Source organism: Zonotrichia leucophrys, chromosome 2 (assembly GCF_028769735.1).
Source record: "Zonotrichia leucophrys gambelii isolate GWCS_2022_RI chromosome 2, RI_Zleu_2.0, whole genome shotgun sequence".
Lineage (NCBI taxonomy): Eukaryota > Metazoa > Chordata > Aves > Passeriformes > Passerellidae > Zonotrichia > Zonotrichia leucophrys.
This window is the reverse complement of record NC_088171.1, coordinates 16,659,955-16,685,832: the sequence shown is the minus strand read 5'-3', so window position 1 is coordinate 16,685,832 and position 25,878 is coordinate 16,659,955. Positions and strand designations below refer to the sequence as shown.

At 39.3% G+C, this 25,878-nt stretch overlaps 1 protein-coding gene across 5 annotated transcripts in view; it reads left to right on the top strand.

Annotated features, from left to right (window-relative positions):
• WAC (WW domain containing adaptor with coiled-coil) overlaps positions 1 to 25,541 on the top strand; it is a 55,881-nt gene extending 30,340 nt beyond the window's left edge. For all 5 annotated transcript variants that reach the window (XM_064704041.1, XM_064704037.1, XM_064704040.1 and 2 more), the window contains exons 8-14: positions 8,170 to 8,415; positions 10,336 to 10,458; positions 11,371 to 11,519; positions 14,802 to 14,920; positions 19,645 to 19,831; positions 22,910 to 23,037; positions 25,341 to 25,541. In XM_064704041.1, the coding sequence (XP_064560111.1) occupies positions 8,170 to 8,415; positions 10,336 to 10,458; positions 11,371 to 11,519; positions 14,802 to 14,920; positions 19,645 to 19,831; positions 22,910 to 23,037; positions 25,341 to 25,410 (1,022 nt within the window). In that variant the 3' untranslated portion in view covers positions 25,411 to 25,541. The remainder of the gene's footprint in view (positions 1 to 8,169; positions 8,416 to 10,335; positions 10,459 to 11,370; positions 11,520 to 14,801; positions 14,921 to 19,644; positions 19,832 to 22,909; positions 23,038 to 25,340) is intronic.
• Positions 25,542 to 25,878: the final 337 nt, after the last annotated feature.

Here is a 25,878-nt window from a genome sequence, read left to right as displayed (position 1 = left end):
GTACAACTAATTTGTACTCTGTATTTTTAACATGTGAGTTTCCATCACAGAGGGGTTTCTCTTTGTGAAGAAGAGGTAAAGATCAAAGGGGTTGAGATGAGAACAATTTACTGGAAACAGCAATGAAATAAGAAATGAACAGTAAAAGCAACAATATTGTTAGAAGGGTGTACAAGAGAGGTGCAAAATTCACCTGAGAACAAAAGCTCACCACGAGGGAGCTGCAGTGTGGGAGCTGCTGCCACCTTCTCCGACTGGAGAAAGGCTCCCTTCCCCCGCCCAGGCAGTGAAGTGAGCTGGTACAAAATAACTGCCCTTCCTGGCTGCTGCAGAAATTAACCCTGCGCTGGCCAGATCCAGGACGTATCCACCCCTTATTCTATATCACTTACATCTTGCCCAGATCCTACACCTTCCCACTGGTGTGCTCCTGGCTAATTGCAAGATGTATCAGAATCTCCTGATTGGTAAATCTGAAGCAGTCCCTACTCACTGTCCACAGTAGTTATAGCATACAGTGACAGTGTCATTCAGCAGCCAGTGTTTTAATACTGTGTTTTAGTACAGACTGTTCTCACAATAGAATCAAATCCCCTTGAGGTACACATATAGTATTTCCTTATCCTTCTGCATTACCCACCAAGTGCACCCAGGCTCTTGAGCAAAAACTTGGATGGGTTTGCCTGCCCTGTGTATGGGTTTTGCCTTTGCTTGAGGAAGGACTAATCCAGACTGTCTTTCCTACCACATTCTTCATGTGCACCACAGGGTCTTAATCCCTTTCTGTGGTACATGAAAGTTTTGTTTAGACAGGGCTTTCTCTCTTAGTGGAGTCTCCAGTGTTAATTAACTAGGTGGCCTTGGCTAGATTTATCTCCCAGTGTTTGAAGGCCCCTACCACTTACTGCTTTCAGTGTGGTTTTTAACAGTCTGTTGTACAGATCAGTTTTCCCAGAGGCTGGTGTCTGATAGGGAGTATTAATTACCCACTCAGTGCTGTGGCCCAGGTGTCTCTGAGGCTGTATTCAAAATTAGTCCCATTGGCTGCTTCAGTTCTTTCAGGGTACCGTTCTGCTACAGGACTTGCTTTTCAAGGCCTGAGGTGGTGTTCCAGGCAGTGGCTGAGGCACAGGGTGTGTCTCCAGCTATCCCAGTGATTGTTCTTGTCATTGTAGGCATGTAGAGCTTGCTGTGGTGGATTTGTGGAAGTGTGATATAATCAATCTGCCAGACTTCCCTGTACTTCTCACCATCGTCCATCGTACAGCAGGGGCTTCACCCACTTGGTCTGCTTGATTGCAGTGCTTGGTTTGCAGTTGTGGATAACCTGTGAGCTACTGTCCATGGTTAAACCCAGCCCTCAGTTGTGAGCCTGTCAGTGTGTTGCATCTCTTTCCTGATGATGTGAGGTGCCATGAGCCCACTGAACAGAAATAAATAATTCACCCTTTTGTTGCCAGTCCAGATGCATCTGAGACACTTTAAGCTTGGCAGTTGGTCCACCCCTCTGTTGTTGGGGTGTTCCTCAGTAGCCCAACTCTCAGGTGCAGAGAGCATCTGCATGACAGACTTTCACAGTCAACTTTCCTACCCAAGCAATTATGTCTTGCCACTGTACAGCAGCCCAGATGGTTTTCCCTCTCCAGTGCCAACTGGTCTTTTTCCATCAGTCCAGCCATCTTCACAGAGCATTTGCAACTGTCTGTGACTCATTGTATAGGTAGAGTGTTGGCCTTTTTGTCTCATTCAGTGATTTTCTAAAGCCAGCTGGATAGCTTTCAGCTGTACAACCTGACTTGATCCATCTTGTCCCTCAGTAGCTTCTGTGGTTTGCCTCATAGGAGTCCAGCAGCTTTCCATTTTCAGTGTGTCCCTACAATGCAACAGGAGCCATCAGTTTTCATTTTGGTAGTAGCTGATTATATGGTAAGGTCTCCTCAGCACATGTCACCTTCTCCTCCTCTGATGATTATGATAGTTCGAAATTTTCATCTTTGGGCCAGTTAGTGATGACTTCCAAGATCCAAGGGCGATTGAGGTTTCCTGTTTGAGTTTGCTGTGTAACCAGCACAACCCAATTGCTCCCCATGGCATCAGTGGCATCAGGTGTGGAAGGGATTTCTCCCTTGCACATCCAGCCCAGCAGTGGCAGTCAGGATGCCAGGAGTAGCTGTACTTCGGTGCCAGTCACTTCTGAAGCAGCTTGAACCCCTTCTTAAGTTGCCAGTATCTTTTTTTCAGTTGGGATGTAGCAGGCCTCAAATCTTTTGTATCCCAACTCCAGAACTCCAGGGGTAATCCTTGTGTCTCCCCAGGTGCTTTTACTAGACACTCCAGGAAGGACCATTCTCCCTGATTGCAGTGTAGAGCATTTTTCACATCTTCTGTCTTGACTGGCCCAAGGGCTGCTGTGTGATCCTGTTTTGTTTAAAAGTTTGTTGTTCAGGACCCAGCTTGAAATCATTCTTCGTGTCATATGATAGAGGGGGCTGACTACCTGTCTGTAATCTGGAATATGCATTCTCCAAAAACCCACAGCACAGTGGGGTAGTTTTGCCATTCATTCCCAGTCAGATTCACGTAGCTTCCAGTACAGGCTGCTGTTGGGATGCCCCTGTCACCCCAGAAATCCAGATGGATTCTGTCTCTGCGTATCTCGATGGCATCAGGGTACATTGTGTGCTGGTGTCAGCTAAAGCCTTGTACTCTTGGGGGTCTGATGTGCCAGGCCATTGGATCCAGTTATAGGATCCATTGGCCCAATAGATCTGATTGTCCCTTTCCCCCATCTGGCTGGGGTCCTGGTCATAGTTCTCATTGCTCACTCCTTGTAAATATGTACTGGAGGTCCCTTCTGGAGGATCAGAAGTAACATCACCTCTTCTGTCTGAGGACTTGCCCACTGAAAACTGGAGTGGCATTTGTCTGTGAAGAATTTCCTGTTGTGGTTGTTCTTCCAGACATTCACCTCACATACCCATCCTGCTAGGGCAGAGGTGGATTTTCCATTGCACTGCCTCATGTCCTCTGTTTTGCTCACAATAAAAACATAGGTTGCCTTGTCTCTCTCAAGCAGAGGGGGTGTCTTCTCTCTCCAGTAGGGGGGTGCTTGCTCCCAGTAACAAAGACTTTGGTCTGTACTGGCAGGGCATGGGACATTTCCTTGCTGACTTTTTCAAGTTTGTCCAAAGTCTTGGACAGTCTCCACAGCCTAGGTGTGGGTCAAGATGATCTTTATATTGCTGGCATTGGGTAGTCACATGAAGTACTGTTTGTTTCTCCTTCTCTGGGCATGAATGCCAGTTAGTTGGTGTATGACAGTGGCGTGCTCTGTACAGACTTCTGCCACATGGATTGTGTGCACTGGACTGATCTGAATATACAGGAGACTCCTTGTTATTTGAATCTCTGTACATTACTCCATCGCATCTGATTCATGTACTGGATACCTTTTTTCCATGGCATTCTGCCCTCTGGGGTGTACTACTAGATTGTCCTTGAGATGACACCTGATACCTTCCCTCCTGCATGACAAGAGTCACTTCCAAAGGCTGAGGGTTTGTCTTCTTCCCAATTCCCTATTTAATACCCATGTCCCATGACAGAGATCCCAGTTGCTTGGCTCCACTACCATCTAATTTCATATCATGGGCCATGATACCCCAGCATTGGAGCAGCTGGATAACCAGGAGTTCATTTGACTGGCAGCTGAAATCTTCCTGCATATCTCACAACTCACTCAGGGACAGGGATTGGGTAATTATCTTTGGCCCTTCCTCTTCCTGCTGTTGTGAGGGTTCTACTTTGTCTTCATCCCTCACTGACTGAACTGATTTGATCTTGGATTTCTTCTTACATAGAGGATAACTGCTAGTGGCACAGATCCATCCTGTGGTTCAGCTGCTGTTTGAGTGGTCTCAGTGCCTGTTTTCCTCCTGTTCTCTGAGGGACTGTCTAGTATTGAACTATGTCTGGTGAAGAATGGCCAGTGCCCAACACACTGCAATGATTTCCTCCCCTCTGGAGATGTCACACCATCCTCCTTGAAAATATACTGTTGCTTTATCAGGTTCCTGTAGTTGTTCAGGGGTGAACTTCCAAACTATTGAAGCAGAGAATTTCCCCCAAAACTGGCCCATTTTCTCTGACATTCCATGCCACTCGTGATGATCCACCTGCAGAGCAGACCTCCTTAGAAGTCTCTCTCTGGATTCTAAGCATGCTGTGGGCCACACTGACTCTGAACATGGTACAGACTCAAGAGACATAGCAGCAACACCATGCTTTTTTAACAACCAGAGGAAATCCAGAATTCTCAAAAGCTGGTTTAATAGGCCTGAAAGTGACAAAGGGCATAAAAAGCTGGGGAAAATTACCTGCCCCTGTTCCCCCACAGACTAGGTAAATTTAATGGACTCCCAGAGGTAGGCCCCAAAGGAAGGATAAAAGAGCATTACTGTTCTCACATCCCAAATGACCCTCATTGCCCCCCACATGCCATGAACTGGTCTCCCACAGTGCAGCAACACAGCAATCCTGATCCCGCTCTCGCCCTGCTGTGAAGAGGTACCGTGGTGGGCACACAGGGTGTGTACAGGAATATACACAGGGCTGTGTGCCACAGCCATGTGAACAGACCAGACAACTTTGTGGCTGTTGACTCCCTGCCCAGTACAACAAATGCTTAAATCAAATTTGTTTCAAACCACTCTGGTCAGATCTGATTATCTCAACCCTTTGGGTGCCAAATAAAGCTGTTGAGGTTTATGAGTAGTGTTGCCCATGCACTGTTCATTCACTGCTTCCTTCCTCTCTCCTGTGACAGACAGAGAGAATTGGAGGCACAAAAGGAAAAGATTGCAGCTTGAGATAGGAAAAAATTACTGGAATCAGCAATAAGAAATGAACACTAACAGCAACAATATTAATAAAAGGGTGTACAAGAGAAACAATTCACCCTACACTGACTGGAAAAACTCCCTTACCCCTGCCTCTGGTAGCAAAGTGAGGTAGTATAGAATAACCCATCTCCTCTGGCTACTCCAAAAATTAATCTTGTCCTGGCCAGAACTAGCACAGCTACTTAACACAGACAAGAAATACTTGAATTTCTACAGATATTTTTACCAATTTGTTTTAATTTATAATTAATGACATTTAAGCTATAAACGTGTTTCATTGGCAGAAACAGATTTATAGCTTAAATTTCATTAATAATAAATTAATTTGTGTAATGCAGTGATGCTCTGAACAGTCATTTTATTCTGCATCCTCTGTGATGTTAAGTAGCCACTGTGATGTGATGTACATGTAGGTAGTCATAATCATAGAGATGTATTCTTTTATAATATTTAGTGGTTTGATTTTGAGTTGCTAAACATCTCAGAATATTGTAATGTTAGCATTAGGTGTTACCCTTGCTTTGTATCTTTTCTCTACTTTTGATAGGGTGGTTGTAGAAAAATACCTTTCACACATACATTTTAACTTAGAATACCTGCAGTAATAAAGCTATGTGAAATAATGTCTCCATATTGTCTGAAAGAAATAACTTGACTGTACTGTGTTGATGCAATTCAGTGTGCATTTTTAGAGCATAAAAACTCAAACTAAAGTAGTTTTACAGACCTCAGTGGTTTTGAGTGACATGTTTTGAGTTCTGTTATTCAAGAAATAAGTGAATACCCAGAACTGGATGGGTATAAGGTTTATTTTAACTGCATTGTTAGCTTGAGTTTGCCTTTGCTTCAGTGTATTTTCTGTTCAGAACTGCATGGGTGAAAAGCACTTCCAGCTGTTTGCTATGGTGGTGTGGTTTGAGGATCAGGTATTTGCTTATATGAGTAAATAATACAGTAGTGAGTTGATTCTTAACTTAATATTTAACTCTGAAGACAAGCCTAAATGCATTAAATATGTTTTAAAATTAGTGCTGGCAGTTGCAGTATTTTTTCATTTTGAAATGAAGGTGTTTTAATGGTTGTTTTTCTGGTAAGGTTTTCAAAACAGTGGGTAGCAGGCTTGTACATGTAAGTACTAATGTGCTCCATTGTGCTTATTTCCCTTGCTTTTGTGTGTCAGTGTATCTTGATCTTATTTGGACTGTGACAGATCCAAGTTCAATTTCAGGTTCACATATTTTTGTTTAGTATAATAAGATTCTTGTTTGTTGGATATGTCTTGACCTGACATATGTTGTCTTAATGTTTACTTTGAACGCTGTAACATAGGATTAAATACTTTATAACAAAAACTTTTACTAATGACTTAGTGTTTTATGGTAACTAATACCTAATCAGCTGTCCTAGTTCACTTGTTACTGAAAACCCTACAGAAACTTTATTCTTTTTTTCCCCGTCTTCAATCTTTGTAACCTCTTTGTCCCTTTTTAAGTTGTTCTTACCAAAGCTCCTGGTGAAATTACCACGTCCCTTCACAGATACATTGCTACCAACCCTGAGGAGATTGTAACTAGATAGGGGCACATCTTTTTCAGAAGTTTGCCTGAAACTCCAAAATATGTCTCTGTGTCCTGGCTGTTGCATCCTTGCAGGCTTTCAAATTCTTCAGCAGTTTTTTTCTGGTTCAGATTTCTCAGCTGCTTGTCTGGAAAAAGTTTTCTGGAGTATTTGTGACCTTTATAAGCTATTTATGCTATAACAGCACTGAAGCAGAAATCCTCTTCCCAGTGAGATTAGAAATCTTAGTGAAAAGATTTGCACATCGTTACTTCTGTAATTTTTTGTTTGTTTTTTTAGGGTTCTTCTCCAAATTAGTATTGGAAGTTGAAGTTAAGGTTATTGGAATACAAAAGCTGTTAGAAATTCTGTGACATTTTATTCTTCTGTAGTAAAAGAAACCAGACCATATCACTTCTTTACTAATAAAGTCATCATCATCTTACTTTGACCATTTCTCCAAATAAAAAAACCAAGCACACCCTTAAAAGTAAAAGAACTTCCCAGCCAGTTTTTCCCTACTTTTGGGAAAAGGTTCTAGACTTTTGCCTGAAATGTAGAATATCCAGGTTGACCTTCTCTGCCCGGTTTGAGGTGGGTTTAAAATCTGGATCTTCATTACTGTGGGCAAACATCCTGCATGAGATCTTGGATCCATTGCTTTATGCTCTGCATCCAACTTCTTTGGTGCTGTAGATGCATTAGTCTTGACTGATTTTGTGGGCAGGGGTCTCTGAGGGTTTAATGAGGATGAGAGAAGGAGGAGCTCAGATTGAAATATGGTGGTCCAGGTTTCTTAAAGGGAGGATATTTGAAGTGACTGATGGTACACCTGTAGTAAGTTGAAATACTTCCATTGCTGAGATTTCTCACCGTATTGGAATGGAGGAGCAACTTTCTGTTAAGTAGAAGTCGTATTTAAAATCACTTAACTCATATTATTCAGAATAAATTGCCAAATAGTATCATTGTATTTAAGTACTATTTGTTTCTCTGGAGAATGAGTGGTAATATTTCCTAAAATCGTATTAATGAAATAAAGGATATCGGTCTAAATGCTTCAGAAGAAGCTGACAAGTTAAAAATTAATTATGGGCATACACATTTTAGATATTTTTCCACTCTGCTGTGGGGATGTTAACAGCATTGTTTTACATTTCTAGTACAGCTCATTATCCTTTCTAAATCCTCAGCAATGTAGCTGGATTTTGTACAATAGACTTATATTTGTGGCTTCTTGCACTGGTCTCTTCATAAATGGAGCATGGCTTATACCCTCCTGTCAAATTTGACACAGTAGCCTATATGCAAAATCCATGGGCTATAAGGTTTTTCTTCATAGTATATTTTCCAAAGAAAGATTGAGATCATAAAAAAAGTGTAGAATATGAATGTAGGTGATCAGTAAGGAATTTTTGGCCCACATTTGCCATAAAAGTTAAGCAAAAAATGTCCCATTTTGAATACTGGCTGCTTTTCATCCAGTATCTTGAAGTGGAAAAGTTGCATTTGTGTGCTCATGATAAATATTAGGTTCAGTAGTGTAAACTGCATTAGAAATCAGCTATCTTCAATTTTTGTTCTATTAATGTTGTGAGTTTTTTTCTTAAAATGGTAGTTAGGCATTTGATCTTCTGAATTTGAGTGTTGTACTAGTGAGTTGTCAGGTTGTATTGGGGAAAATGAAAAATACTGTCTGTCTTCTGTTCAGAGTCTGCATCTGTGGACAAGTCTGTATCCCATTCTTGCACAACTCCTTCTACATCTTCTGCTTCTGGACTGAATCCAACTTCTGCGCCTGCTTCATCTGCTCCTACAGTTCCTGTTTCACCTATCCCACAATCACCAATTCCTCCATTACTTCAGGACCCAAATCTCCTTCGACAGCTGCTGCCTGCTCTGCAAGCCACCTTGCAGCTTAATAATTCTAGCGTAGATATATCCAAAATCAATGAAGGTAAGGATTCTTCAACGTTCATGTGATCTCTCATTTACATACATTAGTATATTATTGCATACCAGGCTGTAGTAAATGAAAGCCTTATTTTAATTGAGAAGTGAATAAATTAATCTCTAGGTAAAGTGGAGTTTTTTGTGGTTTTTTTTCTGTTAAACCTTCTCAACATTTAAGGTTTTCAAATTAATGAATGTTGATGTACATGAGCAGTGTAATTGAAACTGGTGACTTAATCACTATATCAGCATTTGTCTGTTGCGCAAAATTTTGTTAGAGCTCTTTGTTCTTTTGTTTCGTGCACTGTTCTTTGTTTTCTGTAGTTTGTGCTGCTGTTCTGTTAACGTGTGTTGCAAATAGTGAAACTTCTAGGGGTTCTTAAATCTTCTGCCTAAAACGTTTTTCTTTAGCATAACAAAGAAAGCTTCTCTGAATACAGGTAGCGTATCAGTAATTTTGCTAGCCAGTGAAATGTTGTACATTTAATCAGTGTGTCCCTTAGATTTTTGTTACATTGGCTTAGGTTGTTAGTAGTCAGTTTATCACTTAGCTATAGTGCCTTTTGCTGCAAGAGCAGGTAGGGAGTTGATGCATTTTGAATGCAGTTTTATCTAATGCGTCTGCATGTGACAGGTTACTGATAAAATGGTGTAGGATTTTTTGTTCGCTTCTTGTGCAAGGATCACTGATTTAAATAGGAAGTAAAACATTTGCATGGAGTGCTGAGAGTTAATTGTCTTTAACTTTCTGAAAGTGCAAATCAAGTAAGGGAAAATGCTTACAAAGTATTCTATACCTTGCAATTATTCATCAGAAAAAGTGGTCAGTTGCTTCCTTTTAATCAGCAGATATTCTGTCTTCATTCAGTAAGTGAGTAGGTCATTGGTTTCTTTTTCCTGTGCAGGGAAAGTCTTTGAAACTGTAATCCACTAGGTTGGACTAAAAAAAGAAGTGTTATGGCTGTGTTGAAAAATGAAAGGTCCACTCAACTCCAGTTGTATTTTATTAAAAAGCTGCCCAGTGAAATTTCTAGTAATTTTCTCTTGCCATATGAGCAGCAGCTGGGTATGTCTTGGAACAAGAGTGTTCAGAATTGTTGTGATGGCATGAGGGCCTGGCTGTGTCCATGTGGGCAGAGTGATTTCACCTTGCACAGCAGGGCTGCCCTTACTGTGCACACGATTCCGTTACTCTGTGCTTTGCTGGTGAGTCAGTTTTTGCAGGAGTGTGCTGGAAGTATGTCCAGGAAGTATCCCACAGAGCCTGTAGACCTTTTTGGAAAGGTTAGTTCAGAAGCTCAGAGTTCAGGGTCTTTGTCATCTCGTACTGCAAGATGCTCTTCCTGTATTGTGCAGTTTTAAAATGGTTTAAAGTGATTTTTTTTTTTTATTGGTGGGGGGATGACATGGGACAGCTAAACCCAGAAGAGATAAGGGCTTTTTATTAGTAAGAAGAAACATGGATTTTTAACCTGGAAGACATTTGTCTTCCTCTTGAACATTAAGTCTGGCCCTCATCTCTTTCAGTGAGTTGAAGTGATTCTGCTTTTTGCTTTTTTAAAAAATTATTGTAGTATAAAAAAATTTTCACACGTTCTGCTTACTACAGTAGCAAATTGGACAAATTTTCTCTTGCTGTTTACAAGAATTATTACTAATCTATACGGTCAACTGGAAGATTTGACATTATTTTTTAAAGAATTTATGTTAAATGTATGTCTTAAAGCTACTAAAGAAAGGACTTGCTAGACATTCCAAGTCAACTTGAAGTCAAGTAACTGAAGAACAGTTGAGGTGGATCTTTGGTCATGGTAGATACGGGAAATAAATCTGAAAGAAAACATACCTTAAATGTAATTAGCCAGTTTCAACAGTTTAAAGTGGTTTTCTAGAATTGTCAGTAAAACAGAATGTTTGTTTTCAGTTCTAACAGCAGCTGTGACACAAGCCTCTCTGCAGTCTATACTCCATAAAATTCTTACTGCTGGACCATCTGCTTTCAATATCACCTCCCTAATATCTCAAGCTGCACAACTGTCTACGCAAGGTATTCAGAGGTTTTTTTTTTTTTCACTTATGTAAATTTGTTACACAACGTTTTAAAAAGGCTGATACAGTTGTGGAATCTGTCTCATGTCATATCTTTGGCCACATGATGGGGAGAATGTGAAATGACTTCTTTTTCCAAAGATAGGATAAAAAATTGTTATTGAGGGGCAGGAACCTGGCACACTACTAAGTAAACAAGCCTTTCTGTCTCACCTTCTGGGATTTTCTTTGTATGTAAAGAAATTCTACGTGAGTAATGTGAACCTTCTGGAATTAGGTGTAAGTTAACAGTATAAAACCCAACTCTTCCTTACTTCAACACCCATCTTGTAGTACTGTGCAACTGTGACTCTTGGGGGAGGCTTTAAATTCTTAAAAGAAAGTTTCCTCTCTCTGGTGGGGGCTTTTTTTTTCATCTTCTAGGCAAGATAATCTTTCAGATATTTCCAGTATGTTCTGGCTTGTAACTTAATAAAGAACTTTAAAACTTAAGTTTAGAAACTTAAACCAAAACAATAAATGCAGTCATCTTACTGAGTAGGTAAGCAGTGCTAATGGTAATTTTTAACCAGGTGGGGAGCTGTTGGTATATGCCTAGAATGGATTAATAGGTTTCTGTACAAACTGTTATGCTTTCTTTTGGTTAAAACAAGTTGAGCATTCTAAAATAGGAGTTGCATGTGATTAAGTCTCTTTATCTGTAAAAAACATTTCCTTATAGCTTCTTCCCTTTCCCCTGCCCTGAAATTTTAGAAGTGAGGAGTTTGGGGGAAATACAATTCCTTAGCTAGGATCGTTCACAGTGAACAATGTCATCTAATATAGCATACTCCAGAGAACCCAGAGAAAATCTAATTTGCATTTATGATAGGATATGGTTTTATTAAAAGCATTTTTCTTTTCTGTACAGCTCAGCCATCTAATCAGTCTCCAATGTCTTTAACATCTGATGCCTCATCACCAAGATCATACGTGTCTCCAAGGATAAGCACGCCACAGACTAACACTGTTCCACTGAAACCTTTGATGACTACGCCACCAGTATCATCCCAGCAGAAGGTGAGCTCCTTTTGCCTTATGCCATATTGTAGTAAGAAATCATTATACATAATATTAAATAGTGTTCCTATAGATCCATGTACTAACAGTTGTGTGTAGGATAATAAAATATGTATGTTATCTTTCCCAATAGAAACAAACAACTGGAAGCAACTACTTGACTGTATTTTGGCAATTCAGCTCCAGCATGAAATCTAGTTTACTTTGCTTGAGGAAATTCTTAATGCTGGCCTCAGATGCTGTCTGGAGATTTTACCAAGGCATTGGTAATCTAGCATATTTAAATAGCAACAAAAGCATACCTCAGTGGCAACAACTGATACAATTATGTAGACTTACCCAATAAAAGATGTTTAGAATGAGAGAGAACTTCTTGGGGAAATTAACTTGAAGTAGTCTCAGATTTTCTTTAGAAATGTTCCAGGTGTTTACAGATCAATAACATAATGTCCCTTTCCCTTCCTGCCCCCTCACCTCTGTTCATTCAGAATTCCTTCATTGGATCAGTGACTGGGAAATGTAAATTGTAGCTAACATTCAAGCTCCTGATGTTCTTCCTGAGAAACCCCCACCTTCCTAAAATCTGTCTTCTCTATCACCACTTCTGCTTAGCTGAGGTGTTTTTTTGTCAGTTTTCTGCTCACAAGTGAGCCTCTAATGTCTTGGATGCCTTTGAGGAATACTTTTCAGGAGAACACATTGCATTCCTCATTATATTCAAAATGCCTTATTTTCTTTCATCAGATTTTTTTCATGGGTACAAAGAAAACCAAGTGATTCTCCCAGTTTTTTTTGATGGACTGATACAATGAATTGCAAAGCTTCATGTGTATACCAGTACTGATTGTTACCTTGGTTTCTGACCCTGGATTGCATCCTCAATTTATGTTCTCATCCCATAGCTAGGTGGCAAGTAATGAAATTATCAAATACCAAGGTTGACATATTTGATACTTCCAAATCCTGAGATATGAAAAAGAATCTTAAGTTGTGTACTGTCGATAACTGGAAGTAGATATTTTCTGGTCTCTACAACCCAGAGATTGATTGTTAATCCCAGAAGTAACAATTTTTTTTTCTGCAGCAGATGCTTTTCCAGTTTTTGTATTTGTGTAACTCAGTTCCATGAGATGGGAGCTTAGGTGGTGATAGCTCTGGTGTGAGCACATCTGCTTTAGCAGCCCATCGGGTATGTGAGTCAGGCTAGCTTGTCCAGTTGTACAGTTTGAGGTGAATTATGCCTAATCAGGATGTGGTGTGTGCCAGGACACACTTGGTTTTAGAGCAGACAAAACTGAAGTGGCCCTGGGCAAGAAGAGCCCAGTGCCAGAGGCACAGGGATTTGAGCTGGCTGTGGGACTACAGTGGTGCCATTGGCACAGTGCTGTTGCTTAGGAGTGCTTGAACATGTCAGCACTGATTTCACAGTGAAGCTGCTGTGGCTGCCTTTGGGGTGTTGTGTGCATGTGGCAGCTCAGGGGGCACAGACTTTGCCGTTTAGCTCTGCCTGTATTGTGTGGTCAGAAACTGTTCTGAATTTCTGCAAAGTAGTTGTGTAAAGCACTTTACACGGACTTGTCAGGCTCAGTGAGAATGTTGCTTTTGGTTGGTTGGTTGGTTTGTTTTTTTGAATTTATTTAGCCCTTACTATTTTTCTGTTTATGGTATATATATTTAAAGTCTTTGAAACACTTGGGAGAACATGGAGTAATTGAAAGGTTTTGCGGTTCATTTGTTTTACAAATCCCACTTTTTCTTTATGGTCCTTTTTTTTTTGGTTATTTTTATGAGCCAAGGAGCTGGTTACTTCCCCAGTTTGGATCTGCTGCATGATTCCTTTATTGCTGATAGGCATCTCTTTTGAAATTGTTCTGTTTGAAAAGCCTTGATGATTTAATGTCTGCTCACACACTGAGCAAAATGCAGGCATTAATAGCAAAGTTCTTCATGTCATACATTTCATAAAGGTACTTGTGTAGTCTGTTCTCATAAATCAGTTTATGATCTGCTACTGTGTCACCCTCCTGAACGATACAGTTCTGCTTATTTCAACAGCAGATTGATCTTACAATTATCTTGCTTTTCCCTTTTACTACCATGGACTTCTCATGTGCTACTCAGACTTCTTTAGTATATGCCTATTAGTCTAAAAACCAGAAAGAACACATTTTCATTTTGATGATAATTTTAAAAGGTGACTTTTCCTCTTAGACATCTAAGAGTTTGAATTTACATTAAGACCCCCCCCTTGCATATTTAAATGAATCAAGTTATGTCTTGAGTTTATTTTACCATCTGTGGTTTGTTTCACAGAAGTCATAGTTTCTGAAGTAGAGAATTTCTGGAGGTTCAGGAGACCACTAGTTAGTAATCTACACTAATGTGAAGTCAGCAAATGCCAGAGAGGCTGGACAATTTGGCTTTTTTGTCTTTATGGATCCCTAGAAGCCATTTTTTCTTTGCTCTCTCCCTTTTCTCTCAATATTGTTAGCTTAACTTTGGGAAGTAGAGGATAAATTTTGAAGCTCAGCCTGTCTTGTACGTATTTCAAAATTGGTATGCAAAGCATTGGGTGAGATGAAATATCTTGGACTTCATTTGCTGTAAGTTAGACATTACTAGATTCCCAAACTTCTCATCCTGATGTAGTTGAGAAATTCATAGAAAAGACTGTGTCTTACTTCTGGTATCTTAATACCTTGCACTGAATGTGTACTACAAGGGAAAAGCAAGAAAGTACTGATGACTATTTTTGTAGTCACCTGTGAGTTTAGAACTTAAAAAAGAGGGAGCAGCAAACTGATAAATATGCTTTAGATTTTTTTCCATTTTTGATAGAGATGTTTTTAATATGCTTGTGATGTAATTATGTTCTTGACACTGTGTAATGTATTTTCAAGTAAGGAACTCTTAAATTTGTACATGAAGATTTTATTTGGGTGATGAACAACTCTTCTGAGGTTGAAAATGAGCTCAGATGGAAGATACAGTCAAAGATAATACAAGCTTGCAATATTTTGACAAGTCACATGGGTCTAAATTTGCTTGTGTTACATCTGTTAATAACCCCTTCTTAGTACAAAAAAAATCTTTTTGCACAGCTGGGGAACTAGATTTTTTTTTAAAGTAACACCTTGTAAAGATAATAAAAATTGTGTTAGCAAAAGGCCTTGTAACAAACAAACCCTATAGGTGTTGAAATTGTAACTTCCTTATTTTTTTCTGTTTCTTACACTTGCTCTTTACTGTGGAGGAATTCTAATGAAGTTTTGAACTTTGCAGGTTGCTACTCCAGGTGTTAAACAAGGACCAGCTTCCCAGGCAGCACCTCAGCAGCCAGTAATAGCTGACAAGCAGGCGGGTCACGAGCCTGCCTCCCCACGAAGTCTTCAGCGTTCAAGGTACCTTGAAATGCTTCTCTGTTCTGTCATTAGATTTCATCTGCATTCAGTGTGTGTTGTGTATGTTGCAGTTAGTGGACTCTCTTTGGCCAGTTTATTGAACTGCTGCTACTGAGATGATGCAGCCAAGTACCTTTGCTACATATTTAATGTGGTAGATTCTCCATTTTTGGGATAGTCATTAGACCATTCTCACAGAGGCAGAATGGAATTCATGGTTGTGTTCTGTCACTCTAGTGTCAATTTTATGAGTGATTCCTTGGATTGTGATTTCAGAGTTTGAAGTTTCTATCTCTGTGCAGTTACAGAAATCTGTGATGCTTAGTGTTAGATGTTTGTAGTGTCTTGCTGTAGTGTAATTTGATTTTGAAATTAGCATGATTTTTTGGTTTGTCGGGTGATTTTGCTGCTCTAATGAAAAACATTAAAATTAACCAAGTTTCACAAATACCTTTCCTTGGCCAGACTTTTTTGTCGACATTGCAACTTATTAAGATGTTGCATGATACTAGCATTTAACCATTGATTTAACCATACAAGGTGGGTTTAGAATCTGTATCTTTGAAATTTTTCTTTTGGGAAGATGGAGTCTTTCTAGTGTCAGATACTCTGTGTTTGGTCATATTGGTTCCAGGGGCTGTAACCAAAGATGTGTCATGAGTCAGGTGAGATATGTGATGGAGTGATGGTATAGAACTGTGGTAGGAAGAAGTTGACTTTTTTAGAGGTTCTGTAAATCTGCAGTTGATTGTAGCTGGATTTTTAGAGTGATTGGAATAAGGTGTGTGGTGTGCTATTAAAAAAACAAAAAACCAAAACCCAATACTCTTGCTTTGTCAGCATACCTGAAGCTACACATGGTGGTGCTTTCCAGATCATAAAATAGTGAGATCCTTTTATCTGCCCTTCTGGGACTAATAACAAAGGAGACTTTTGTTTGGTGGTGGGGTTTATTTTTGTTTGTTTGTTTGTGTTTTTGTTTGGTTTTTTAGTTGCTTTTTTGTTGCTGTTGTTTTTTTTGGTGGGTTTTTTTGTTTGTTTGTTTGGGGTTTTTTGTGGTTTTGGCTGGTTTTGTGGGGGGAAGAGATGTGTATTTGGAGGTTCTTTGGGAGACTGGGTTATCTGTTGTGTGCTTGGCAGTCCTGTCCCAGAAGCTGGCTTTACTGGAGACCCTGGAGTATTGACCAGTTTGAGGGTACGGACACAAGCAAGTCAGAAGTTTTGAGTTTTTAGTGTTGGCTATTTTACAGACACTTGATTCTAAGCTTTGTTGGATTACAAGCCTATAACTCATTTATCTCTTTTAGGAGAATAAAGGCAAAGTGTCCAGCTCCAGTCCCTAGTAATTATGAATGGTGCTATTTAAATCTTTCTGAATTACAGTACCAAAGATAAAGTTAGACTTGCAGCATGCTGAGCTTTTTTATGAGGAGTGGTGAGGTTTTGGGGGATACCTCTCCATCACAGACCCTTTTATTCTTTGCTTGCCACCCTCTCTGTACAGGAAATGTTAAGAAAGATGGTCTTATTCTTGGAAACCTTCACCATGGCTTAGAGTCTGTGTGAGTTGATACTGATGGGCATTTGGCTTGCTAGTCCATGCCTCACCCTTCCTTTGGGTTGCATGGCTTTGTACTCCAGCATGACCCTTACCTGCAGTGAGTTTAGGGATCTGCTGTCCCTCTGCAAACCATTGCTCCATTTGGCATCAGCGTTTTGCTGGAGGAAGCAGAGTTTGCCCCAGCCCTGCTGAAGCAGGGGCATTGTGCAGGCAGCACTCTGTGGCTGAGGGCAGGGGGCAGTGTGCAGGCCAGGGTGAAGGTACTGAGACAGTGTTAGTATTGTTCAGTGTCCTGTGTCTCTGAAATTAATACATGTTTGTGACTCTGCTGTGTTGTGCATCGTGAGTTCATGTGATTCCAGTTTGCTTTGGAAGTGTCTCGTTTGCAGCAAGGGGGAGATTAAGGAATAGATGGCTTGGAAAAACCTGTGTGACTGGTATTTTCTTCTCTTGAGTGCAGTGCAGTTGAATGAAAGTGGACCAGTTCAGATACTGATTTACTTACCTGCAAAGGATTTGCTGTGTCCAGGCAGTATATCTGAATTGATAGGGAACAGATGATTCCTTTGTAAGTGAAAGTACTTGGTTGGATTGGGAATGGCTCTTGGGAGCAGTTTTTACTTTTATAGGAGTGAACAACAATTTAGCAAACTGAACTGCGGACAGATGGTCCAAAATCTTTTTACTCTGTGAATTAAGGTTGCAGTTTTCTCCAGCTTAAATGCTGAATAATTGAGCAGAAGTTCATCACAGCTGCATTTCCTTGGCCCATTAAAAGTTTTAAGTTAATGGAGATAAAATTATTTTTGATTTGTTGGGGTGGAAACACAGTGTGAGAAAATCTGAGTAGCTATTGTTCAAGTGAACATTTCAGCCATTTAAGTTGGGAACTGAACGCAATGCAGACATACAGTGAATCTGTCTGTTAGAGATTATTCCAAAGACACACAATCAATTGTGGCTGCTTTAAATATGAAACTAAATTATTGCTTCCATAACTCATAGTTTCATCAGGTTGGTAGTTTCTCTCTGTTTTCAGAAAGAACTGACAAAAATTTTCCTTTACCTTGGGAAGTGCTGTGAAGGGAGGTATTTCATTGCATTTTTTGTAGGTTGTAAAATTTTGACATTTGTAGTAACATGTTTCAGAACCATCATGTTTTAATACCCTTGATACAGATATTTTTGCCTCTCTGGAGGCATTCTGTTACTTGTGGCATAGTCAGTCTTGAACTCAGCTAAGGCAAGTATTTCCCTTCAGTGAAGCATTTAAAAATGCTGTGGTAGTTTGGAACAGTCATTGCTGCATTCATAGCTCCCCCTGCTGCTAACACAGCAGTGCCTGGGATATTTTGTGACAGTATGTTTTTGTCATAATTAAGGTACAGCTGCATTTTTGAGAAGCCCACAGATTTTATTTATTTATTTTCTTGAAATATTTCTGATGTGTTCGAGTGAGTTTTACTGAAGTAGGAGTGGGAGAAAACAGGCTGATAAATTAAGAGGAGGCAAGTCATGGAGGGAAATTTAATTCTAGTAGAACTAAGGAGTAAAAAAGGTTATGCCTGAATTCTGCTTAATTACTAAAAATAGCCTGACTCTGCACCATTACTATACTGATGCTAAATGAATACATTGAAACTTAGAATAATTTACTTTGGAATGGAATTCTAGCTACAGTCTACTTTGGTCCCACCTTAGAGTAGGACTGGCAAGTTTGAATTGCTAAGGGCATTAGTTTGGTGACTTTTTTTTAATATCTCAGAATATCTTCTTCTGATGTTTGACTGCCCTTATGGTGATTCTTTTTTTCTCATGTCTTATTAGAATTTCCCTTGTTGCAGCTTGTCTCTGCCTCTTGTGCTGTCACTGTGCGTCTCTGGAAAGAGTCTGTTCTCTCCAAAAGTAGAAAAAATCTGCAAAGAGATCCCTCAATCCCCTTCCCCTCAGTCTTCTGTTTTCCAGACTGAATAAACTTTAAGCTTCTTTTGATACAGCATGTGCTTCAGCCCCTTGTCCTCTGCCACATTCCTTTGCTGTAGCAGTTTAATTCTTGTCCTGTTTTAGGCTTCCCACTACATAGTGCTCCAGATACTGTGGATCTCATAAGCTCTGAAAAGAGGGGAGGAATTGCCTTTTTTACAGGAGAAGTGCTTCATCCCTCTTGTCAGCTTGGTGACTCTCTGGCTTTGTTCCAGCAGGTCCAGTCAGACATTCAGTTTGTTGGCTGTAATTCTTAATGCTGTAGTTCTTTGCAAGTGTGAGTTGATTACGGTAAATGTCTGGGCATTGGATTAGAGAGATAGTTGCCTTATGTAAGGATGCTTTCAGTCTTCAAAGGGACCAACAGGGTAGGTGATGAATCAGAAGGCCTTTAAAATTAAGTTCTCCTTTATAATATTTTCTTCTTGCCTGCAAGTGATACAGAGTTTTAAGAAATAGCCTGAAATTATGGCCTGTGTTGAAAAGTTTCTGCCAGTGGGAGAAGCACTTACACAATTAATGCCACTATTTCTCAGTACGTGTGGTGCCAAAGAACATTTAACTGAGGTACCATCGCTGTTATGCTATGTTCCAGTCAGGTTTGGTGGCTGCAACACACTGCTCCTGTGATACTTCTGTTTTCCTGAGTGCATTCAGTAAAGATGTGCAATGTCACAAAACCATGTAGATTGTGTTTTGGCATGAGTAGTAAACTCCTCAAATCCCATATGGACGTATTCTCAGATCAGGACATCAGACATTGTTCTTAATGATTATTCTGCCAAACCTCTTTTGAATAAACGTGTTTGCCTCCCATCTGATATGTCGTTACTGAAAATCTTAGGTTGGCAGCTGTTCGAAGGAAGAACATAAATGTATTTTCTGTCTAGCATTTAGGCACAGCTTACGTCTCTTGAATAGCTCTCAGAGGTAAACGAGACAAACTCAAAACCCTACCAAATAACAGAATCCTCTGTTACATTGTAGCACTCAGTTCCAATTAAATTTTGAGGTTTGTAGAGAGGTGGCACAGCTTTGGTCTATCAGAATTATTTACTTGTGGTTTGAACACTTAATGCAATTTTTGTGCCTGGAGGCAATGACTTTTCAGTGTTCATTTCTCTATAGGTTCACATATGTTTTTAAATGCTCACTTGCTTTTTTTAATTCTTTCTTCTAGTAGTCAAAGAAGTCCATCACCAGGTCCAAATCATACCTCTAGCAGTAGTGCATCCAACTCAACACCTGCACCACAGAATCCATCTGTACGACCCACGTGTTCATTAACACCTACGCTAGCAGCACACTTCAATGAGAACCTTATAAAGCATGTTCAGGGCTGGCCTGCAGATCACGCAGAAAAGCAGGTGAGTGCTCCTTTGCTTTGGTACCTGGGAGAGGGCATCAAATGTAGCTTAAAATTTGAGTTGCTTTTTCTAGAAATTAAAAGTATTAAAATCCTTGTTCTTGTCCTCAGCCAGGAGAGAGGAAAGGGAGATTAGGCCAGACCTGCAGGTTTTGTGTTTGCCTTTCAGTGGTTGGGTATTTTCAGTCTCACTTGAAGTCAGTGCTTTTGATATTCCCTGAGATGAATAGCTGTCCTCATAACTATTTTCTTACTGCTTAAGTTCTGTTGAAATTTACAGAGAACATAGAGTTCAACATATTTTTTCATAATTATATTTTGGTTATGTGGAAAACGTTATAAATTAGGTACAGAGTTAAACTATTTGAGAATACTCCACGATTTTAGTTACTGGTGTGTTAGGTCTACACAGTGTAAAAGAAACTCCACCTTGTTTGTGAATTGATGTAGAGTACTCAGACTGAATTTGGGCTATTTTTACATAATGGGAAATCCAGTCAAACTGCCATCCATGTATTATAGCTAATTGCATGAAACCTGTTCTGTTGTAGTAATACAAGGAAACTGGATGCATGTCATCTGCTTGGAATGTATTACTCAAAGGAACCATACTGGTTATTGAATCTAGTTAAGTTATTTCTACAGGCAGCTATATCTGATGCAGTCTGTTTGGGGTAATAATCTTACCTAGCTCAGTTTACTTTGGTCTTTTAGAGAGGTGATGCATGCTGGCACAATTCTACACTGGAGGCTTTTGGGTAGTAACTTGCAAGATGACTCTCACAAGCGCAGCCTAAACTGAGACCCTGTTAGGATTCCTGCTTCTTTTCACTGATTTGTTAAAGTCTGTTTTAAGAAATTACCTACCTGTACTGAGTCAAACACTGAGGCATTGCTGTGGAGTGTCTTGAAGGAAATGGTGTAGCACAGGCACTTACCTATGGCCTTGGTCTGTAGTTTTGAAAGTATTATTTTCATGGTGTACTGAATTCACAAGTATCTTAATATAGAAAGCAAATTTATGCAGTGCATAGGTTTTGGGGTCTTTTTCCCTTGTTGTTAATAAAGAGATCAAAAAACTCAGCTAATGCTAGGCAGTCATGTACTCAGTTGGGTACTTCTCCCTTTGTGCTGCATGCTGCATTGTCCTGTCTGCTATTTCAGATGCCTTCACATGGTGGTGTTGTTTATAGACCAGTTTTGAATAGTAGCACTTGAGGCACTTGAGTGAGATATTTGATACAAAAGTGAATGAAAGTATAGGTGCAGTACATAGTGAAGAAGATAAGATAGATCAAAGTGGAGAGACTAAAATCCAGTGCCCTGCTTTCTTCAGATAGCTGCCAGATATATAGTGTAATTTGGATTTAAGGCAGAAGAGCACATGCCTGAGTAAACTGAAAAATAAGTAAGTAAATAAATTAGAAGAGTCAGGATAGGTATGTGCTAAAGCAGTTGAACTTGAAGAAATGTGCTGTGCAGTAGTTAATAGCTAAAACATTCTTGAATTACAGCAATTACCTCACAGAACTCATAAAAAGCACTTAACATGGGAAACTGAAAAACAATTCAGTAACTGGAGTTGTGCAGAGAAGACATGGGCAGTTATATCCTACTGGACACCAGGATACTCCTGGATGTTAATAAACTCCAGAAATGAAAACTTTTAATGTAGGGAATTAGAACACAAAATGCTGCTTTGAACTGGAGAAATGACAAAAGTTTGATGAAGACCTGTGCTAAATAACATTATTTTTGGGAAGGAAAATTAAATGTACAAGTACCTAAACAGATGTGGATGAATCCCAGTAGGCAGCTAAGCACCACAGCCACTTGCTCACTCTGCCCCAGTTGGATAGGGGAAACAATTAGTCAAAAGTGAGAAAACTTGAGAGTTGAGGTAAAAGCAGGTCAAAGAGTAAAAGAGGCTGGGGGAAAGTGATGCAGAAGCAGTCACTGCCAGTCCCTGAGCCATGGCAGCCCTGGAACACTGTCCCCCAGTTTTATTGCTGAGCGTGGCACATGTATGGTGTGGAATATCCCTGAGGTCAGTTCGGGGCAGCTGTCCCAGTTTTGTTCCCTCCCTGCCTGTTGTCCTCCCACAATGTATTTGCTGGGTGGAGAGCAGGTCAGAGAGAGAAAGGGAGAAACCCTTGATGCTGTGTAGGGTCTGCTTGGAAATAGCTAAAATGTTACTGTGTTGTCAGCCCTGGCTTGGTCACAACTTCAGAACATGGCATCACGTGGCACCATTCTCTTCTCTATGAAGAGAATTAATTCCATCCCAGCCAGACCCAGTGTAGCAGAGGATAACATTGCTAAACAGCAATGCTGCAGGGAAGGCTGTATTTTGAAACAATTTCTCCATGTGCCACTTGAAAGAATTCCTGTTCCCTATTGCAGTGTAATACACAGGGCCTCAGATAATTATACTGGTCTCCTTGGTGCTGTTGAGGAGTTCCCTGAAGTGATATCCAGTACAGTGATGATATACTTCAAGAAGTGCACAAACTGGGAAGTGGATAGGTTGTGCTTTTTAAATTTACACTTCTGCTTATCTCCAGCTGACTCAGTGGGAATATTAAAGTAATGGAGTTGATCTGTTAGAGAACACCTGAAGAGGGTTGCAAAGTTTTTTTCTGTTAGGTAAAAGGTAGCTGGAAAGATGATGGCATTCAGTTATTTTTGTCACTACGGCTTAATTAGATGGGAAATTTAAGTCTGCCATTGGAATAATGGTTGGAGACTTTGAACTGCTTGAAAAGGTTATTTTAGAAACTCCAGGCCCTGTCACATACTGTCTTTCAAGATGGTTGGGTAAACATTTCAGATCAAGAAGGTCTAAAGTAGCCCTGCCTTAGCATAGGCATAGGTTACACAGTTTCTGGGCAGCAGTGTTGTTTATTTGTGATTCAGAATGGGCTTTTGTAGACAACTTAATGTGCTTCTGATTTAATACTGCCTTTTGAAATTAGAGTGCTTTGCTGTTTCAAGAGACACTGATCTAGCAATTCTCTGGCTACTGCCAATTGTTTCCAATGCATGATTCAAAATCCTAACCTTTGTTTAACCCCTGCAGGCATCAAGATTACGTGAGGAAGCCCATAACATGGGAAGTGTGCATATGTCAGAAATTTGTACTGAATTAAAGAATTTAAGGTCTTTAGTTCGAGTATGTGAAATTCAAGCAACTTTGCGTGAGCAAAGGTAAGTGTGTGCTCTGTGCTTGTTTCAGTTTTTAGGGTGTTATTAGAACTTCATTCTTGCATTATTTTGCATGAGTTCTGTTTACTGATGACTGTAAGTACACCAGTACTTGCTGTGTTTGCAAGCTGTCTTCCCTGTGTACATTCTGCCTATTTCTGTCCACTAAACAGAACCAGATATGCAATTTCTGTATCTACATTAACTAAGATAGAAAAGAAATCTCCTTGCAGAAACCTTAGTGCATTACAAAGAACTGATGAACTCACAGTATTTCAGCATGCTTCTAGAGTATCAGCCCATACATAATGCATAGATTGCATTGGGACACGTCTGCACAGTTTATCCTGATCTGAAACACTCAGTTTATGTGAGAGATTCAATAGGTCTAAAGCCAGAGCAAGTTTGAACAGGTGTAATTTACATTACAAGTGAAAGAGAAATTAGTGTTTGCTTATAGCAAAGTAGATGTGCTATAAGTCAGTCTTGTGTATCAATTCAGTGATACACAGCCAGACTTTTGAATACTTTTGTGCAAGATTGGAAACTGTAATCATAAAATACATGCTCAAAATATTCACCAGTGGTCCTGATTTTGTATCTGCTTTCATACTCAGTTTCCTCTTTCAATGGTAGTATCCCAACTATTAAATCACACTATAATTTTAATACAGTGCTTCTGACTTACTGTTTGAAGCCACCTTAATTGTGTTGCATGCTGCTAAAGTAGCTGCATTTATTCTAGAAGCTCTTGCATTTTGGCAGATAGTGAAACAATCCTTTAGAATCAGGCTATAATATATTTGTAAACCTCTCCTGATAAAGAACTGAAAACACCCATTTTTTCTGAAACTTTATTTCATAAATTCACTACATGAATTATAACTTCTATATAACATTTAATGAATGGCTTGGTTTCTTAAGATTTAATTTCCTAAGGTGTCATTTGTCTCTGCGCATTTGATCTTAAATAACATGTCAAATGTCATTGTTCCGCTCATTAAATAGCACCTTCTTTCTTGTACACTTGTATCCTTAAACTATCAATGGTTTATTATTATTATGACTTTGAGCCTGTAGTAACATATATCTTTTATTTTTGCTGCAATCCCAAAGATGTGGAATACAAGGCATAAGTAACCAAGTTGATGGGGGAGGTTTTGGCAAAGGATGGGATTATCAAAATCAATACATTTAAATGATGGTACTATTTGTGTACTTCTGCACACAAGAGTGCTACTTAAATGTCTTCCAAGAAGGAACTTCATCTCTAGATAAAGCACATACATTGTTTGAATCAAAACTGACAGCATGTAAAAAGGCACTTTTCATTGACTGATATATTTTACATGCCCATGCCTTGAAGCTAAATGTTATCTTTTCAGTTTCTCTATATATTAGTATATTATTTTCCACCTACTTTTCAGTAGAAAATTCATTTTTAATGAAGTGGGCACATATTTGTAAAGTGTTCCACAAAAGTGCTGAATTGTTCCTTTTTCTGCATTTATTAAAGTTGCTTCAGCCTTCATAGAATATTTATATAAAACCTAAATTCTCCCTGAGTATTTTCTTATTTCACTGACACGTTTGCATTACACTTCAGCATCATGAAAAGTGGTTCAAATTGTTCATTAAAAATTCCTGTGAAACAGATGTTTGTTAGTCATGGTAATTGCTTATGTCACTTCAGAAGAAGAGGAAAAAAATGTATAAGAAGTTGTGAGCAATATAATTTATTTTTAAGCAAGGTGTAGTTATTGCTTTTTATCTTAGATGCCCTTTAATAATGCTTCAAATGTTTTTGAAATTGGAACTTACCATAAGTAGAGACTGCCATTAGCCACAGAGCCAAATACTTTTAAAAAAGCAAGTGAGAAGACTTGCTTTTTTTTTTTTTAAAAAAAAGGAGCACTTTAGCCTGTTTTACAGTCTGGAAAACTGCATGACAAAGGCATAATGCTGTTGTCCAGATTATTCAGTTACCTGGCTTACTTGCCAGTGTCCTGCTTTTTCTGGGAGCTGCATTCAAGTGAAGAGCAGACCTAAACACAAATGTGTATCAGTCATAATAGAAATGCAGCAACTTAGTTTTTTGAACTGAAGTGTCAAACACACCAAGCCTTTATGCATCTGCACATGGCTTTAGTTTATTGAACACATTGGGAATTAACTTGATATCTTTTTAATGGGGCTAGGGAAGTTGGTATCTCTCACTGAAATTGTAGAAGTGCTTGTGTATATGCTTATTTAATACATCTGTATAGTGGAAATGTTTATACTCATTAATTTCTTTTCTCTTGCAGGATACTATTTTTGAGGCAACAAATTAAAGAACTTGAAAAGCTAAAGAATCAGAATTCCTTCATGGTGTGAAAAATTGTAAACAATTGCACATGGTTTTGAGTACAGGAACTATTAAACTGATGCCCAGTCTTAACACTTTTGAGCTGCATTTGAGTAGACTTTGGACCGTTGAGCTGGGCAGAAAAAAAAGTTGACATGGGGAAGGGGACAGGAGGGAGTCAAATTCAGGGGAAAGATACAAGAATGATTTGTAAAACCCTTGAAATGTAGATTTCTTGTAGATGTATTCTTCACGTTGTAAATATATTTTGTAGAGTGAAGCCATGGGAAGCCATGTGTATCAGAGCTTAGACATCCAAAACTAATCAATGCTGAGGTGGCTAAATACCTAGCCTCTTACATGTAAACCTGTCTGCAAAATTAGCTTTCTTTTTTTTTTTTTTTCTTTCTTTTTTTTTTTTTTTTTTTCTTTTTTTTTTTAGTTAATTTATCATTCAGAAATTTTTCATTTCCTAAAATTCAATGCAAGCGCCAGGC